Below are 20,666 nucleotides of genomic sequence, written 5' to 3'. Positions count from 1 at the left end.
CTTCGCAACTCATCTTAATAATTCAGTGTAACTTCAGCACTCGTGAGACAGTCTTGATGTGAAAATGCTTTAAATGCACTGACATCACACTCTCACACAATGCTGCCCTCCTAAAAGTGTGTATGTGTGTGTCAGTGATTTGTGTTTGCCAAGTCAAAATTAACTATTTGTTTAACTATTTAAGCAGTCTGCAACATTTATGATAATTTATAGGGGGGCTCTTAAACTCATTATACCCCTTTTCTGTCCCATATCCCATATTCTCCATTGTTGCGGCTCCTCTCTTCCCAGTCTGTCAGTAACGCTTCCAGTCTCTATGAAGCCCCTCCTTCTGAAAAGCACACTGTGCTCTGATTGGTCGGCTGGATCAGTGTGTTGTGATTGGTCGAGCGCTTCGAGTGTGTTTGGGAAATGTCCCGCCCCTTTCCATAACCGACAGTTTCAACACACTACTAACTAATTCAACCAGGCCCCGCCCCTTTATTCTGCTTATTAATTATTTAAATGAGGAATATTGTGACGTGTTCCTTCCCGGAAGAAACTAAAGACTACAATGGAGATCTTTGCAGATCTTTTCCAGACTTAAACAGCAACATTAGGTTTCCTTCTATTCTTCATTGTAAATGTATAATCAAGTGATAGCCATGATAATAATACAGACTGTAAAACAAATGAGGAATTAAATATTCTTTCCGCAAGCTGACTCAAATATTAGGCTAATGGTGCGTTCACACCGGATGCAAAAAAAATTTCTTAGGCGCGAATGAGGCATAGGGTGTGGCGCGGTAGATGCGAATACGCTTTGTTCACGCGAATTGAGCATCTGTCGCGTTAAGCGTGTGATTTAGTTAGTGCTACTTGTGCTTTCACGTGTTTGACGCGTCTGCCACTCAAGTTGAAAAATCTGAAAATTGCCGTCAATTTGCGCCGCATTAACCAATCAGGAGCCTGCTGCTTGCTCACGTGGTGAAGGATCTGGATGCTTCAATAAATTATTTTGTAATATGACTAAATGCCTGGTGTAGTTCTAATGCACAACAAAGCAAATATTTTATCACTTAAAACTTTATTTCAATATACAAGATATGTTCATTTTGTATTGAATGTTATTTATTCCATATCTAGATTATATGAAATATTATTGATTGATGAATGCTCGATCAACATAAAAAAGATGGCCGCCAACGGGTTTCGATTCTGACGGGCGTGAAATTCGTAAATTTCTTCAAACTTTTGTTTTTACGCACGTCAGTTTCACTCTTGACGCGCAAATTAACACAAATTGGTCAAGCGCGGTAGACGCGAATTTGACGCGCTATTCTCGTCCGGTGTGAACGCACAGTAATAGTGATAACACACGACTCAACATTAATAAAACACAAGATGTATACAAACCCAAATGTACATAGCTGATTTAAAACATAATTGTTTAAATAAAATATCTAATGTAAAGTCTCACAGGAAGAATTGTTACAATATCAGCTTACAGTTTTCTCAGTAAAGTTGAAGATAACAGTTCATTTTTGCCTCAAAGTCAGTAAATTTAACAGTATTTTACTGTAAAATTACTTAAAATGTCCTATAAGATCTATTACAGTTTTTGTACTAACACTAATGCTAATACAGCATAAGCAATAGTAACAGTGTGATACTAGCAACATTTAACAAAGCTCATGGTTTCGAATAAATCATCAGGGCTGCTTTGGGCTGATTTATTTTTTAAAAAGACTTGCATTGAAAGCGTGAAGCGCGCGCTTAGGAAAACAACAGACGACGGGTATTTAAAGATAATTAGGCTGGGCATATGGAAGATGAATGAATTCACGTTTCTGCCTGATGCAATTATGAAAGGAGGCGCTGTCGTATCCCTCCGACACTCCGACAGTTCTAGCACAGATGTGTCATTTCTTTCCTAAACGGGAATAAATGCATGCAAGAACACATAAAATACATCCTGAAATAGCAACAGTCGCCTCTGCTCGGCTATTAATACTTCTCTGAAACAAAAGGTGCGATCTCGCTTTCAGAGACTTCGATGCGATCTGCACGCCACTTTGGCGCATGAATTTTTCAGCGTTTTTCAGACGGCTTTTGTCGTCAGTTCTTATCTGGGTCCATTGTCATCTTCTTTCTCTTTGGTTTTGGTCCTCACAAGGAGCCAAGGCTAGGGATTCAGCTGTTGCCATGGTGACCGCATTACGCAAGTTGTCATAGAGATATGGCGGGTAGACGAGCACAGGTGTGACAGCGTGGTGCCGTTGTTGCCAAAGCCTTCTGACCTTCTGATGAGTGTAAGCTCACACACGTGACTGTCACACACTATTACTGATGTACGTGAAAGTTTTGCTCTAGCGTTTTGGCCATCAGACAGACACTCACTCACTCACACACACACTCACAGCGTTTACTTGCTATTTGCTGACTGACAACTGGAGGGTCATTGGTATTTAGTCTGTCATACACATATTTCTAACATCATAAACATCACATATCCGGTCAAAATTCATCCCATTTCTTTCAGACACTACATTAACTCCATTAAAGCAGCGGATCCCAACCTTTTTCTTAAGGAACCCCTTATTTTATATTATGTTTCACAACCACCGATATAAAATGTATAATAATGATTTTTTTTAATATATGAAAAACATAAAATGTAAATATTTAAATATTAACATTTTTTAAGAATTTACATGATAACAAATGTATGCATGTTATATACTTTAATTACCAATATTGTTACTTATTATCTTACAATATATTTCATATATATATATATATATATATATATGAAGAGTTCAGATGCAAAAGCCTCTAAAAGCCATTTGAAATTTTCTTCTTTAATGATGATTTTTATCAAACTTGTATATTTAAGTTCAGTGATTTCACTTAAATCATTGCCATTCAAGTGAAATTACTGAACTTAAATATACAAGTTTGATAAAAATCATCATTAAAGAAGAAAATTTCAAATGGCATTTAGAGGCTTTTGCATCTGAACTCTTCATATATATATATATATATATATATATACATACAGTATATACACATATATATATTACATAAATGTTACATATTTACATATGATATAATATATGCAAGATATTATCCTTTCAATCTGTTCCTTTAAAATTGCCTGTTTGAATGACCAAAATTAAGACGTGAAAGGTTTTTGAGCCCAGATTGAACAAAAGAAATTTGTTCAGAACAGTTGAACAGTTGGCTAAATCAGTTATGAACCATATTTAGTGTGAAAAATTTGCTCTCAAAAACTATCAAGGCACAAAGAATCCACGAGTAATGATGTATTGCGGTGGCACAATCTCTACAACCAGAAACCTGTTGTGTCCTCCCAGTCCTTACGGGCCACTACATCATGTGTTCCCGTGGCTCTGGAGACCTGATGAATCATGAATGGTGGTGTTTTAGTCTGGGATTGGGGGTAATTTGGCTAAATGGATATAGATGGTGCGTCCGCTCTGTCTCTGCTCCATTATTAAGAGAGTTCGGAGAGATGGATGGTGAAATGAGCGAGATGCCCGAGTGAAAATCTACCATCATTTTTTTCCCAGTCTGCTCCAGACGGGGTTCCTAATGGATGGGAGTGTGTGTGTGTGTGTGTGTGTGTGTGTGTGTGTGTGTGTGTGTGTCCGAGGTGAGCGCAGCGGCACGTGAAGGGGAAAACATTATAGGGTGAATACAAATTGTTGGGTCATAGTGAAGCTAATAGAGAATACATAATATTGTTTTTTAAAAACTTGAACTGAATTGAGCTGGATGACGACACTATTGTCTTTTATAGAGCTGCTTACAGCGGACCAATCTTGCTATACATATATACACTCATATATGACTTGACTACTAAAGTCACAAAGCAATAGTCTTATTTTCAAAAAAACATAAAAGAGTGAGAGTGTCTCTGTGTTTTTTTTTCCAATACAATGGAAGTCAATGGGGTCCAATGCTGTTTGTTTCCAAAGCGTTCTTCTTTAATGGGTTTCAGTTTTTCTAATGAAAAAAGTATGTTCATGAGCTGTTTAATTCATAAAATTTCATTAAAATAAAAAATGAATTAAAACTAATTAAACCTAAATAAATAAAATGATCTCATGATTCTATACATGAACGTTAACCCTTTAACGTTAACCCTCACCCCCATGTCATCCAAGATGTCCACGTCTTTCTTTCTTCAGTCGAAAAGAAATTAAGGTTTTTGATGAAAACATTCCAGGATTTTCTCCATATAATGGACTTCAATGGGAACCAAACGGTTCAAGGTCCAAATGAGAGTTTCAGTGCATCTTCAAAGGGCTTTAAACGACACCAGACGATGAATAAGGGTCTTATCAAGGACTCTTCGAGTCATGACTCGAAAAAAGATTTGTTCATTTTAATGAACGAGTTTGAACAGGAGAGTCACGAACGCTCATCACAGAACAGAGCAAGGCGAGCATTTGTGCTTAAAAAACGTATTTTTTAAATGACCGATCGTTTCACTAGATAAGACCGTTATTTATCGTCTGGTGTCGTTTAAAGCCCTTTGAAGCTGCACTGAAACTCTCATTTGGACCTTGAGCCGTTTGGTTCCCATTGAAGTCCATTATATGGAGAAAATCCTGGAATGTTTTCATCAAAAACCTTAATTTCTTTTCGACTGAAGAAAGAATGACGTGGACATCTTAGATGACATGGGGGTGAGTAAATTATCAGCAAAGGTTTTTTTTAAAAAGTCAACTACTGTTCAGAAGATAAGTGTCCTGTGCCTTTAAATGAGATCAGACTCATCTGTGGAACAACAAGCGAGACAGAAACACACATCCATAAGCAGGCCGGTCTGACAGAATGAGGAGAAGCGTGAAACAACAACAGTTCTTGTTATCATACAGACAGACAGACGGATTCCCGAAGGCTTCGCTCGCTCAGGTTCTGAATCACTGATGCCCTTGCCCTGGCCTTCTGAATTTCACCCCCGTAATCAAACCACACGCACGCGCTCGATCCCTCATGGGCGCAGGAGAGACTCTCAGAATAACACAGAGGAAATGAATCCGCCCGAAGAGCCTCGCGAACCCTTTCATTGTTCCAAACCCACTCAAGGTCAGGGAGGAGCGTAAGACTATCCGTCTGCGAGGAGCACAGGAAAAATGTTCACTTTATGATGCTTTCAGAGAACGTGTTCATTAAAGAAATCATTTATTCACCCTCATAATGCTGCAAACTCATGACATTCTTCAACACAAAAGCAGAATAAAACTGACTAAAAGCACAAATGTGGTCAATATGAGTAAGTCTTAAGTTCAACATTAAGAGCAATTTTAGCATGTTAATAGCAGTCAACACACTGACCTGGAGTTGTTAATGAACATTTTTGGGTGAAAAGTCTAGAATGAATGTCTAACATCATTAACCCTGTAAGCATCAAAACATTTCAACATCCATCTTAGCAGTGTTGTAGTACTCGAGACTCGGACTCGTCTCGGACTCGGTCTCGAGACCATATTTTAATGGTCTTGGTCTTGTCATGGACTCGTGTCCATTTGGACTCGGAATTGACTCGTACTCGAACATTTTTTTTTTCTAGGACTCGGAATTATTCCCGAGTCCACTCGAGTTCAATTAAAAGTATTTTTCATGATTATTAATGTATGTTAATAAAATATTTCTTTAAATTGATTGACACGCCCAGTGATTGGTGATTTTCTAGTGCGCAACTGCGCATGACAAATTGTAATAAAATTACTTTTAACACCACCTACTATGTGGCCGTTTTACCCTAAACTGATCATATTTTTAAAACTCTAAGTAAATTCAGTAAAAAAAAAAGGATTTCTCTAAGTAAATAAAAGTAAATTAGGTAATCAACCCTCACTGGTCTCGGTCTCGACTCGGACTCGACTCTCTATGGACTCGGTCTTGACTCGGACTCGACTCTCTCTGGTCTCGGTGTCGACTCGGACTCGAGTGAGGTGGTCTCGACTACAACACTGCATCTTAGAAAAACCACTGCCATCACCAAAAACTGCTAAAGCTTGTCAGACAACACAATTCATAAACTCGTACATCAATAAACCACATGTACCAGGCATTACATATTTATCATAGATCACTGAGATTTCCCACATTAATCATGCATGGCTGTTTGGTATAAATAAATTAGACTGATTGGATACAATTAGTGCTGTCAAATCGATTATTCGCATCCAACATTAAAGTTTGATCAATAGTGTGTATTACATAAAGATGCGATTAATCGATTTGACAGCACTAGATACAATATGATATAATGCTAAACCCGCTGAAAATCGACTTCACAATAAAACATAAAGATATTTTAAACGGATTGGCCAGCTTTAACATATCCAGTTGTATAGCAGATCCAACCCATGATAGTTTTCTTCTAAACATAACTGGACTCCCAGATTGTGTGTAATTTCACATCACGCGTGAAAGTGGCAGAAAACATGCAGCGCTGAGTAACAGCAGGTGTGTGTAACATGCTGAGAAAGAGTGAGCGGACGTATGTACACACGTGTGTGTGTGAGAGAGAGAGAGACGGCAGCTATTTCTGTCTGCAAAATGGCTCTCCAGCCCAGACCGCTGACAGCCCTCCATCAACACATTCATGTCGGCACTCGAGAGGTCAGGAGAGCAGATCCATGAAACACCCTCACAGCTGGAGCCCAGTCAAGTGAATGGACTGACTTTAGAAACCGGATCACGTCATTTACTCTGTGTGTGTGTATACAGGAAGGAAGTGTGCCAGTGGGAGAGAGAGACAGATAAATGATAAATCAATGTGATCTCATTCTGTCACTTAAAGTAAAGTTATCTGGAAAAAAAGAAATCATTTATTTCATCCTAACAAAATAATATTTGAGTCTGTAATTCAAACAGCACACACACATTCAGAAGATACAGCACCAGTGTCAGCTTTTACACATGATTCAAGACCAATAGTTGTTATGCATTCGCTGTGAAGTTTTTTAGAGGAACCGTCATTTCCTCCAACCGACGGACCTTGAACCGTTTGGTTCCCATTGAAGTCCATTATATGGAGAAAATGCTGGAATGTTTTCATCTAAAACCTTAATTTCTTTTCGACTGAAGAAAGAAAGACATGGACGTCTTGGATGACATGGGGGTGAGTAAATTATCAGCAAAAGTGAACTACTCCTAACTAGCATTTTTGTCAAAAAGAAAATCCTCTCCAGGTCAAACTGACCGTAAAATCAACACAAGGGTTAAAGATCAAATACAGAAATACCAATATACATATGAATTATCAGAGCTAACAAACATGAAACCAGCCAGTGTCCAAGCTCTCCTAGTAAACAGAAATGTAAACTGATCTTACTGGATTACATAGAGTAAATCAACATCGATAAAGTGATACTGAATCTCTGTAATAAACCCAGCAACGTCTCAAATGGATCTTCACAAGCGTCTGATATGAAACACTCAAATTGAGTTTGACATGAGTATAAAAATACATACACTGTGTAAATATAGGTACACACACCCGGCCAAACGTGATATCTGGATGGGTTAATTATTTTTAAGGACCCAACAAGTTTGATTAAACCATCTACTTATGAGGAAAATATTTCTTATATATATATGTGTGTGTGTGTGTGTGTATATATGTATGTGTGTGAGTGTGTGTGTGTGTGTGTATATATATATATATATATCTCAAATATGAGGGAACCTGAAAAAATATTTGAAAAAAAAAAGGCTAACTAGAGCAACAGGTTTTATTTTACTATGCAAATAAATTCATAGAAAACAAAAAGCTCACCAGGAAAAATCATACACTGACTACAACATAATCCTATTTTGTTGGTTCTGGCATGTGTTCATAATTTATTTCTGAAAGCCTGGCAAAAAAAGGATGTCCATACAATTTGGCATGTTTATTTGTGTTATTATCACAAAACAATTGACTCCAAGCACAATTACATAATCTTCTTACAAAATCTTTAACCAATGTTTCATAATACTTAAAGGGTGAAGATGTATTACTTTTGGCCACTCTAATATATATATATATATATATATATATATACAAAAAAACATTGTATTTAAGTACATTGTTTCAGAAAAGAGCTTTGAGTCAGTCTGTTCCACAAATAAAAACTACAGTGACCCACATATCAAATGCATTATTTGAGGAATCAGTGCACAAACTGAATCTACAGGACTTCAACGGTCTATGAGCGTGTGACGACGACAAATCTGACTGCCATACAGATGGAAACGGAGCAGGCCAACACACCCACAGTACGAGAGAGAGAGAGAAATCACAGTCTAGACTCATATTATTACTAAACTGCACTTATGCATGCGGCTCTTATACGTTCATTTCCTTGGCAAATGACTGTAATTATTATTACTCAACAGCAGCGAGTTACAAATGTCATCTGACATGCAGCGATGAAAAGCTTCATATTAAAGCGTATGGAAAAGATCATCATAATAACACTGTTGACTGTAAAGGTCTCTTGTTGTTCATAAAAAGTTGCATAATAGGATTTTAAGAGGCTAAATCATCTTTGTAATTGAGCTCATTAATATATGACCACCCTTATTTGCACCCTGGCAAGTTCAGCCAATCACAACAGAGCTCATTTACATACTTAAAGGTACAGTAGTAAAACAGCTCCACAGTGTGAAAAAAGTTTTTCTAAACTGTAAATGAATGTAAATGAACAATTTTAGCTTTTCTACTTAATTTAATGTTCAATTAAATGCGTTACTTGCTATTTCTTTGCAATTGTTGGTCAAATTTACTAGCAAATTCGAAGTGAAAATTGTTACACAGTAAATCCTAAACCATTTATTTTTAATGAACTTTGAAAACAATTTTCCTTCTCAGCTGTTCAACTCAAACTCAAAAACTCATTTTTCATTATCCGATAAATTCCACAAAGTATGAAGTTTTAAAAAAGAAATTTACTCTGAAATTGCCACTAAATTTGACAAATAACAAAGAAACATAACATTGAATTAAACTAGAAAAACTAGTGTTTACTTGTTCCAATAGTCTTCGTTTTATTTGAGAAATCATTTTTTACAGGGTTGCAAATGCCATTTTCATGGCAACAACAGCAAGTGCTCAGATTTATCTATTTCACAAACTCAATCTAGTTCAACTGTGTGTCTTAATTTAGTCTGTGAAAGCATGTGTGCACGAGACAGACGGGTTGACTAACAGATGCACTAGAGAGCGAGACGGGTTTCTTCTCATGGCTTCTGAGTGCCATTCAGACGAGGACATCTTTCCCGCTCGGCTGAAGTGACTCCTAATAGTTAAACCTGGACTAGCAGCCCGGCTCAACTCAACTCAACAGGATAATTGCGGCTGCCGGCGTACAGTAGCACAGTGAAGAGGCCTTCACTTAATGGAGTATACAGTATTTACACACCAACAGAGAGTGAAGAGCCTTAAATGTCAGCGCTTAACATCGCCGCTCCACGTAAACTGAACCGTGTGAGTTAGACGTGTGACAGCTTGAGTGTCTAAACCATTTAACCTTGCACCACACAAGCTAATATTTTCCAATTACGCTCTCCGAGTGACATACCAAGTAAAGTTTCACGTTCATAAAGGGGCACGACACCGGAGACGGTCTGATCAGCGTCTTGAAGGTGAGTGTTTTGTGGAGGAATGTGAAATAGAAATCCGTTTGCTGTGGTTTCACAGCTTTCTGGGAGAAAGACGAGCCGTTTTACAGGCAAAGCTGCATCGATTCTGCATCTGATGAAAAAGGACACGCGGGTCAATCGGATAAGACGTCGAGCTCCCGGTGACTGGGTCGGTTTTATCCAAGATTGGAAGTTCAAGAAACGATATGATCCAGAAGCCTGCAGAGAGGACACACACAGTCCAAAACATCGCCCCCAAAAACATGAGAGAGCAAAGGAAAAAAGGGAGAAAAGATGAAAGCTAATAATACTGTTCCATCATTAATGAATAAGGACACAGGAACAAACGATAACGCAATATTAAAGGATTAGTTCCCTTTTAAAAAAACTTTTGCTGATAATTTACTCATCCAAGATGTCCATGTCTTTCTTTCTTCAGTCGAAAAGAAATAAAGGTTTTTGATGAAAACATTCCAGGATTTTCTCCATATAATGCACTTCAATGGGAACCAAACGGTTCAAGGTCCAAATGAGAGTTTCAGAACAGCTTCAAAGGGCTTTAAACGACACCAGATGATGAATAAGGGTCTTATCTAGGACCCTTCGAGTCATGACTCGAAAAAAGATTTGTTCATTTTGATGAACGAGTTCGAACAGGAGAGTCACGAACTCTCATCACAGAACAGAGCAAGGCGAGCATTTGTGCTTATAAAACTTAAACTTTCTTATTTATTTTTGAAATGAGTGATCGTGTCGCTTGATAAGACCCTTATTCATCGTCTGGTGTTGTTTAAAGCCCTTTGAACAGTTTGTAGTTTGTACTGAAAGTGTCTTTTGGACCTTGAACCGTTTGGTTCCCATTGAAGTCCATTATATGGAGAAAATCCTGGAATGTTTTCATCAAAAACCTTAATTTCTTTTCGACTGAAGAAAGAAAGACATGGACATCTTGGATGACATGGGGGTGAGTAAATTATCAGCAAAAGTTTTTTTAAAAGTGAATTACTCCTTTAACACTGAGGTTGAATGAGATAGATCATTATTAGCTATTCAGTAACTATTGTTTTCATACCTCCCAGAGAACTGGATTACTATATACAGATTCAAAATGAACAAAGTAAAAAATAATTATATACGGTAACCCACTAGTAATGACTAAAGGAATAACTAATTGTTTGGATCAATATTGTAAAGTGAACATCATGATACCTAATACTGTAAGTCATTGTAGCTTTTGAGGTTTTTGTAAGGTTGAATAGTTTTGGGAACACTTGAGTCATTAGTGTGTTCCCATGATCTTCACTTTTGAACATTACAATCTACTATCCAAATAATTATTACACCCTTTAGAAGGATGTACAGTAGTAACACTTGAGTCATTACTCTCCAAAACCTTACAAAAACCTTGGTAACACTTTACTTGAAGGGGTGTGTATAAGACTGACATGACACTTTCATAACCATGACATGACATATGGAGTAGGGTTTATGCATGTTTATGACAACTGTCATTAAGTGTCTTTTGCTCAATAATGACATTTTGAATGCAAATATGACATTGTTTGAGATGTATTTGTTATGACACCTTGACATAAACCAATACATCATAACCTGTCTGTGTCTTTTTCATGACACCTTGACATTAAATTAAGTTAAACCATCATGTAGTTGGTTTTGACATTGGCTGTCATGAGGCATTATAACTGTCATGAATAGTTTTCGTGACCTCAGCTACAGTGGTACTAATTGAATTTTTCATTAAAAACTTATAATGGCTTCATGACGGCCAATGTCAAAACCAACCACCTGACAGTTTAATGTAATGTTAACCAATAAAGCTAAGTGGTTTCTTAAGTTTGATAATTAATCTGCTATGTCATGTTTATGACAGGTTGTGTTGTCTTAAGTCGTCATGAAAAAGACACTGACAGGTTATGATGTATTGGTTTACGTCAAGGTGTCATAACAAAGATGTCATATTTGCATTAAAAATGTCATAACTGAGCGAATGACAATTACAGTTGTCACAAACATGCATAAAACCTCCATGTCATGTCATGATTATGAAGGTGTCATGTCAGTCTTATACACACCCCTTCAAGTAAAGTGTTACCAAAACCTCAAAAGCTTACTGACAATCAGAGCTACCAGAGAAAAACAGAAGAGATTGACAATAATCCATATTTAAAAAAAGAAAGACGAGAAAAGGCCAATGAGAGACACACTAAACGTGGAGACACTGGAGTGTGAGTTTCACATCCCTATTGAGTTTGAGTCTGGCACACACTGCCCTTGAACTCAACACAGTGTGTGTGTGTGTGCGTGTGTGTGTGTGTGTGTGTGTGTGTGTGTGTGTGTGTGTGTGTGTGTGTGTGTGTGTGTGTGTGTGTGTGTGTGTGTGTGAGATGAAGACAGCATCCCATTTTAGCTTCAAACTAACTATTTGTACACCTGAAGTAGCACACACTCTTTCCTGCTCAAAGTCTTTCTTGTGTCTGTTATTGCTGCAAAGGTATGAGAATGACCTCTCTATGACCTCCCATGAGCATGATGTAGTGCTCTATTTTTACTCCTTATTTGAAGAAGAAGCTCAAGCAAAAGTTACATCCATGTGTGAGGAGAGTTGACAACGACAACAGGCAAAGAGGACATGTTTAAAGATGAAAGATGTCAGGATGAGAAGAGTTTGTACAGTACGATCTCATCTGAGCGGATGGAAATGTAGACATGTAGACATCTCTTGATCCCCGGCAAAAGAAGTTGACAGCATGTGTGGTCCGTACAGTGATATCTGACAAGAGAATGCGTCCATTGAAAACGGCTTAAGCAGTGGAGTGATGAAGTGTGATATTGGTACTGTATATAAAGTTGTGGCGAGAGTAGAAATGTCAACGTAGAGTTTTTGCTAGACCATATAGAGAGCCTAAGTCCCGCCCCTTCGCTTCCGGCTCAGTTGTCAATGGCGAGAGACAACTTATCTTTTTATTCCATCTGACCTGTGCCCTCAATTACACATATGATGTTTGGCAATTTAAAAGAAAATTCTGAAAGTCAAAAACGTCACAGAAGAGTAACATTTAGTTTTATGTGAAAATCGCTTAATGAACTACATCTCCCAGGAAGCGAAACAATGAGCGAGATCCGCTGCTCGCGTGTGTGCAGTCTGGAACAAAACACTCAGGTATGACGGCATAACGTTACGATTATAACGTAAGACTATAGAAACAATGACAGACATTAGCCTCAGTAAAGTGAGCTTCATTCATTGAGAGAAAATGTGCGTCTTTGAGGTTTGTAGTCTTTGTAATTACATCTTATACCTCAACTGCGACTTTCTTTACTTTAAAATGTATCTTTTAAATTGACAAACATCATATGTGTAATTCAGGGCACAATTCAAACCAGATCAAAATATTTGTTGTCTCTCGCCATTGACTACCATACAATATTTTTCCTGAATAAGGTCCCATGGTGGTCGACCGGAAGGGGAGGGACTAAAGGCTTGTTCTCACCGGGACGAATTTCACGCGTGTTATTCGCCGACGTTTAACACCTCGTGATTAAACAAAGGGCGCCAATGTGACCCGACGCATAAAACGCCACGTGTACAGGCATCATTTAAAAAAAAAAACGCCTCAGGTTTGTTTTTTTAGTTTGACGCGCTGCGTCAAAAACAATCCAACCAATGAGATTGCTGCTTTTACTCACGTGTTTGGAGCTTCTGAAGTTACAGCAAAACACAACTTGGGGGCGCTCAAACACAAAACGGTCTTGCTGAGCACACATATGCAACGGCGAAGAAGATATACGGCGTCGCCGTCTACACATGCAGCCAGGAAGAAATAAGACGAGGACGAAGGCAAAATGAATGTAGAGCTACTGTTCTCGTTGGTGCTAGAACATAAAGAACTATATGACAAATGCGACAGCGACTACAAACATCTCAATAAAAGAAAACTGTTATGGATTGGTGTTGCAGAGCAAATTGGCGCCATCTAATGTCAGGGAATGAATTTGCATGTTCATTTGGCTCATCGTCAGCGAAAATTGCTTGGGTGTGAACACAAAAAACGCGTTGAAAAATGCTGACGAATAACGCGCGCTAATATTAGTCCCGGTGTCCACCAAAAGCGTTTGAAAACGCTAGACGCTCTTTGGGCGCTTGAGAGCGTTTTGGCAGCGCAGAGTTTTTTTGCGTTGAGACGTTTCGTTGCTAAGATACAGAATATCCGCAGCAGTTTGAATGTTGACAGTTGGTCGGTGTGGTATTAGTCCCGCCCCTCCTCCACTGTGATTGGACGGCTGGGTAAAAAGTGACAGTGATGAGCGCTGCGTTTTATCCAAAGTTGAACATTTTTCAACTCCCAGCGACCAGTAAAAAACGCTCAGTGCCTCGTCACGCTCATGGCGTTTAAAAAACGTAGCGCTCCCATTGAAAACAATTGCAAACATACGCCAGGGGGCGTGGAAAAATCCTTTGGTGGACACACGGGCTTAGGCTCTCTATTTGCATGGATTGTGGTGGGTTTACTAATGTAGATACACAAAGACACATGGAGTAGGCTAATGCAAAGATAGAGCATTCAAACAATCATTATCATAGTTATTTCAGCTGAATGCCAACAAAACTGCTCGTACAGTGATAATATTTTGCACTCATTCTTTCAAAACATTAAACTCTATTAAACACTCACGCGCTGAAATGCTGTCGAAGCACGTCTTGAAAGTTTTCCTCCGTTAGTGAAAGATCAGTTTCAGTGTCATCTAAAGATAAATGTAGGCGAATTATGTCTCGATGCTTTTTGAAAGTCGCAGACTCAATGCGACAGGTTGGAGTGTGTGTGTGTGTGTGCACACAACATCTGTAGCCTACAAAAGTTTGATTTGCCATTTAATCAGCGATTAGTGAAAGCAGCGTGTGTGTGTGTGTGTGTGTCCTCGGTGGTCTGAACGGCTTCATTAAGCCTGTGTTACTCTCTCCAGCGGGGCGTTTGAAGCCGTGGACCGGCTCAGCCAAGGACTTGAAAGCAGTTTGTGCAGATACAGGAAAAAGCCTATGCAATTATCACAGCACAAAAGACAGTCCAGGCCGAAATGAGCACGCTAATGCATGTGTGTGAGATTCAAACGAGCTGAACATGAAAGCCAAACCCACTCTCGTCTCGTCCACAGTACACAAAACATCAACATCGAGCGGCAGCTTGTTTAACAAGGCATCCTGCATTCGGTTTAATTTCTTCACACATCTTTCTCTCTCGCATTTTACACCAACAGTGGTTCGCAGTGTCCTCCCGTCAGCTGCGAGGAAGACAGATCTGTAATTACTGTCTCGCACTAAAATGACACACAGAGCCTATAAACGGTACACTTCAGGGAAGATGCTAATGTTGGACTTTGGAGTAAAACACTGGTCAGTATGTCTCATATGCATGCATGTTTGTCTCAGTGCATGAACACAAGCACTATATGAAATCACAGGCAACTGCTACTAACGTAAATGCAACAAGTGTTTCAGCAATGGCACTGTAGTAAACAATGACCGATTTGAAAAAGCAGCGCTTCCGTTGAACATGATTGAAATGCCTCCACGTCCAGAGGGAACAATTCTCAGAAGTGGTTTTAAAGGGATACTCCACTTTTTTTGGAAATAGGCTCATTTTACAACTCCCCCAGAGTTAAAATGTTGAGTTTTACCGTTTTCGAATGCATTCCGCCGATTTTCTGATATTTAGAAAAATATCAGTAACCAGACAGTTTCTGAAGTAGGAAAAAAATATATACTATGGAAGTCAATGAGACCAAAAACGGTCTGGTTACTGATACTTTTGTAAATATCAGAAAATTGTCTGAATCCATTCGAAAACTGTAAAACTCAACTGTTTAACTCTTTGTAAACAGTTGTAAAATGAGCCTATTTCCAAAAAAAAAAAGTGGAGTATCCCTTTAATCAACTGCAAACTTGCATAATTTTGTCATTTTTGGTGAACTGCTCCTTTAAGACTCACACTACATATTCTTGTTAGTTATTCTGCTTCACTCCAAATTTAGAGACACATTTTAGATGCACAATGACTTCATCATCTTCAACTCAAGGCTCCAAAATTTTTCCTTTAAGACTCATTGTATCATTAATTATTATGTTTCACTATGGAACAAAAACATGTTTTTTCATGTTTGAGCCAAGCAAGAATATACAGACATTTTAGATGCACAATGACATCATAATCATCATCAACAACTCATGGCTAGTTTTTAACCCTAAAACCGTATTCTGGACAAATGCGGGCAAAATAGTTTTGATTTATTTTTAAAAAATACTTCCCTTGACCTGAGCGCTACAAGACTTGGCTACTTTTCCTAAGTTTGCCTCCTGAACACACACAATTTTTTTTTTTACTCAATTCTACAATGTTAAGTGGGTGAGAAAAACTCCTCAATCTTGTATTTGGGTCAAAAATCGGCACCCATAGAAATAAATGGGAAAAACTGTAATTTAGAGCATTCTAAAATAAGCCAAAATAAGACACCAGGTGACAGCAAAGTCACTTCATCTTTAGGTTTTAGCTCTAAGAACATATTGGAATGATATTTTAATAAAAAACGTAAAAATAAGCATATAGAAAAATATGGTACTTTTTGAAGTAAATAAATTCAAAAATACCCCCAAAATAAAAAAAAAAACATAAATGGATAGACAAAACTTTATGGAAGACAGTGATATAACATTTATAATAAATAAAAATTAGGATCACACCCGAGTCCTCTGTGCCCACATTTGTCCACAATCACAGGATTAAGGGCTATAAAGTGAATACGGTTTGAGGGCTACTGACATCATTGTTCTTCAAAATGAGTTTTGGAACCTTAATTGTGGCTGAAATGTTCCTTAAAAGATCCACGGTTCATTACTGTAATCGAACAATACGGACACTAACATCCCACGAAAAAACGCCCACTGCCTCAACACATGCTAAACTCAAGGAGATAATCAGCACTCAGCGAGTGATCTAAAGAAAATGACTGACAACAAAGTTTAAGCTGCCGGCGTCAGTATTCGGCTCATCTGTGCCCATATAAATACACATAATCTGTATGACCGTGTTATTTTTCCCAGTGCATGAATCATCCACACGAACAATATGTCACACGCACTCATTTCAAACAGTGCCAGAGGATACGAGCAGATGCACACTGTGTTTAAAGGCAGGTTTGTGCTTGACTGAATTCCTGAAATCAATCGCTGCTCTGAATGAACATGATGAGCGATAAGGTCACCATGGAAACGGTCTCGGCGCAGCATCTTCAGGCGTGCGCCAGTGTTAACCTCTTAAGTGGCAACGGCACGCTCAGCATCACAACACACACACACGTCAACATGAGCACAGCCTCCGCTATCTTAACAGATGGATTAAAAGAGGCAGAAGACATCATGGGAGCACAATGAAGCAAACTAGAAACAGCAAGGTGAATTCTGGGAAATGTGTCCTGCTAATAACACGTCTCTGTTGGAAGAAATTCACACATATATAATCATATACCATGCACAAGAAACTTAAAGGGTTAGTTCACTCATAAATTAATTCAAATTGTTAAATTGTTTCAAACCCGTAAGACTTTCGTTCATCTTCGCAACAAAAATCTGAGAGCTTTCTGTCCGTCCATTGACAGCTACACAACAAAACATCAAAACGTTCATAAAGATATTGTAAAACTAATTCATATGAACTGAGTGTTTTAGTCCAAATTTTCTGAAGAGACTATTTACTGAACAGATTTAAGTATGCCTTTTATTCACATATAAACATTGATCAGCGAACATGAACAAAATATCATCCGAAACTGCTTGACGCGAGAGAACAAACCTCTTGCTGAAGCTCAAACGTGATGCGTAACACGAGGATGAACCTCATTGGTTCTTGAGAAGCTCAAACGTGATGCGTAACATGAGGATGAACCTCATTGGTTCTTGAGAAGCTCAAACGTGATGCGTAACACGAGGATGAACCTCATTGGTTCTTGAGAAGCTCAAACGTGATGCGTAACACGAGGATGAACCTCATTGGTTCTTGAGAAGCTCAAACGTGATGCGTAACATGAGGATGAACCTCATTGGTTCTTGAGAAGCTCAAACGTGATGCGTAACATGAGGATGAACCTCATTGGTTCTTGAGAAGCTCAAACGTGATGCGTAACACGAGGATGAACCTCATTGGTTCTTGAGAAGCTCAAACGTGATGCGTAACACGAGGATGAACCTCATTGGTTCTTGAGAAGCTCAAACGTGATGCGTAACACGAGGATGAACCTCATTGGTTCTTGAGAAGCTCAAACGTGATGCGTAACACGAGGATGAACCTCATTGGTTCTTGAGAAGCTCAAACGTGATGCGTAACACGAGGATGAACCTCATTGGTTTTTGAGAAGCTCAAACATGATGCGTAACACAAGAATGAACCTCATTGGTTCTCGCAGAAGCTCAAACGTGCAGCGTAACACGCGAGAAAGAGCAATTGAAGAACTTTTCGATTTTGGATGAACAATCCCTTTAATATTAGTCAGTTCGTCAAGGTCACGGTTACTTCTCATAGAAAATTGAGAGAGCAGACAAAGCCTGAGATGACGTACAGAAACAATTAATTATTGATTTGATCAACAACTCAACCTCGCCTCCTTGTTTGGTCCATCTCTGCAAAATTCAATCACGACCAATTAACCAACTCAGTTAAACTCCCAGTTTACTACCAAACTTCCAATTTGACAGCCAATAATATTGTGAAAATGACATGATATGGTTTAGGTTGACCATTAATGTGAACATCAGTCTAAAACACTTTCTCTCATTGTAATCATTTCAATTGAGCTTGTTACTCTAAATAAAGAAATCTTTTCTTTAAACAACTGATATTAGGTAAAAACTGGAGAAAATGTGTCATTATAGTTGAGTAACAACAATATGAGGATTTTAAACTAAAACACAAGTAGATGCACCAGAGCAAAATGAGTTAAGACATTTACTCAGAAAACAAAGCAGGAAAGGAAAAGATCTTTAAAACTGTATGCCTGATTTCTGCAGGGCATCTGAATTAGCCTGCAATAATCTCAATAATTAATATTTTTCTTTCCCACTGAGGTTCTCAGCCAACCCATCGTTTAATTAAGACTATTTCAAATGCCGTCTCACGGAAAAGAAGCTCCATTATGGTTCTGGTATTGTGTCACGTAAGTGTGGGAGGGCTGTGATTATTTTCTCTCCCTTAATCAGGCCAAATTTAAACAAGAGTGTTTTAACAGAGGATAAAATGCTTGCACTTGAGAAACAAACTGAGATTTAAAGGACCCGCTGACACCTGTTCCTACTATAAATCTGGAGATTACGCGCGTTCAGGTGTATAGGCAAGGTCGCGTAAACACAGATCTTCACGCATACATGCATGCTGATATGTTTGCTTTGTCAAGATTTGAGAGTTATTAGCCTAATATGTGACACCTGCCTTTCCAATACGCGTTTATGACCATTACGCACACCAGCACGAGCGCTTACGAGAACTCATTTATGATGCATGCACGAGTTGTGATGTCTTTACTAAGTTTGTTACAATTGTAACAGGTTTTAGGTGACAGGGACGCGCTCTCGTCCCTACCCTGTCACGTTTCCAGCACACACTATGCACATGCTTAGAAGCATGCGTGAGCACTTAAACGCAAAACAGACTTATCTGCACGCACGCCTGAGTTTAGACGTTGTTTGGACGTTCTATTTAAACACTGGAGGAGAGTCGCACGCGCGCGCAACCGTTTGGAGACTCCGCGGTGCGCTCTTACCCGGGCGGCTCTAGAGGAGTACGGGTCCTCGAACAGGTTCCAGATGACCGGCTGCCACTTCCTCCACCTGCTGACGGTGCCGTCTGCGGACACCACATCCTCGATGCCCAGTCGCTTGCCGTACTCGTCGTCCTCGTCGTTGTCCACGTTCATCTCGAACACATCCAGCGCCTCTTCAGCATCCCGGTGCTGTCGGTAGGTCATCCAGCAGCACGGCTCCACGTCCGTCTCATCGATGCCCCAGAAGGACAGCTCCTCCTCGAACAGCGGACCGCACACGTCCGCCGGGCAGTGCAGCTTCCCGGTCCGATAGTAGTTGAGCACGTACGCGAAGACACCCGGGTGCCGGTCGAAGAAGTACTCGTTGCTGCGCGCGTTGTACTCGATGAACCCCGGAACTTGTTGCAGCTGGTCCAGAACCGACTCGAGGTCCGACTCGGAGGCGAGCAAGGCCAGACGCGTGCCCGGCAGGGTCTTCAACGTGGTCCGGTAAGTTTCGTGCCTCGTGCCCCCGACGTTGAGGATTACCCTCTCGTGCTCGTCGAACTTGCCCATCTCTCAGAGTGAGACATGACGCGAGGGGAGTAACGTTACTCTACGATGCTGTGGCGATGCTTGAGTACTCCAATAGTTCACGAACAGCCTCATTGAACTGACGTGTCGAACCGAAGGCTTCGCTTTATTCCTGGAGAGGAGAACTCACTCGCGCTCCCAAAGGCGCGTCTCTGAGGGTAATGAGCGCGCGCCTCCGACCAGCCCTGAGCGCGCAGACAGGTAAAAGACACGGCGCGAGAGCTCTTCCTTCTATCGACCCATTATCACCTGAGAGCAACAAGCTCGCTCTCTCTCTCTCTCTCTCTCTCTCTAGGACACACCCTTTCTCTTCAGTGGCATTCGGCATAAATATAGCCTATTCATATAAATATGATGTCATATGATGGTTTTCACACCAGCTCGAGATGTTCAAATTAGATTCGGAATATTTTTAACTATTCACAGGATTGAATCTGTCTGATGCGTCTTTTCCTGAATGAACTCGCTGAATCAGTCAAAGCAGTCAATGAATTAACTTTAAGCTACCTGTACTTTCATTGATGGAATATTTTAATAAAATACATTTCTTTCAACAAAGAAACCCTAACCTATTTGTTTACCATAAAAATCTACAGGCAATAATAAAAAAAGTGTGTCGTGAACAT

At 39.4% G+C, this 20,666-nt stretch overlaps 1 protein-coding gene across 3 annotated transcripts in view; it reads right to left on the bottom strand.

The window, feature by feature from the left end:
• kcnc2 (potassium voltage-gated channel, Shaw-related subfamily, member 2) overlaps positions 1 to 20,334 on the bottom strand; it is a 40,070-nt gene extending 19,736 nt beyond the window's left edge. For 2 of the 3 annotated variants that reach the window (XM_039660804.2, XM_039660803.2), the window contains exon 1: positions 19,468 to 20,334. In XM_039660804.2, coding sequence (XP_039516738.1) covers positions 19,468 to 20,022 — 555 coding nt within the window. In that variant the 5' untranslated portion in view covers positions 20,023 to 20,334. The remainder of the gene's footprint in view (positions 1 to 19,467) is intronic. The other variant, XM_039660802.2, reaches the window with a different exon arrangement.
• Positions 20,335 to 20,666: the final 332 nt, after the last annotated feature.

This window comes from Pimephales promelas, chromosome 24 (assembly GCF_988280905.1).
Source record: "Pimephales promelas chromosome 24, fPimPro1.hap1.1, whole genome shotgun sequence".
NCBI classification, from domain to species: Eukaryota; Metazoa; Chordata; class Actinopteri; order Cypriniformes; family Leuciscidae; genus Pimephales; species Pimephales promelas.
The sequence above is the reverse complement of the archived record's forward strand: the minus strand, read 5'-3'. Positions and strand labels throughout refer to the sequence as shown.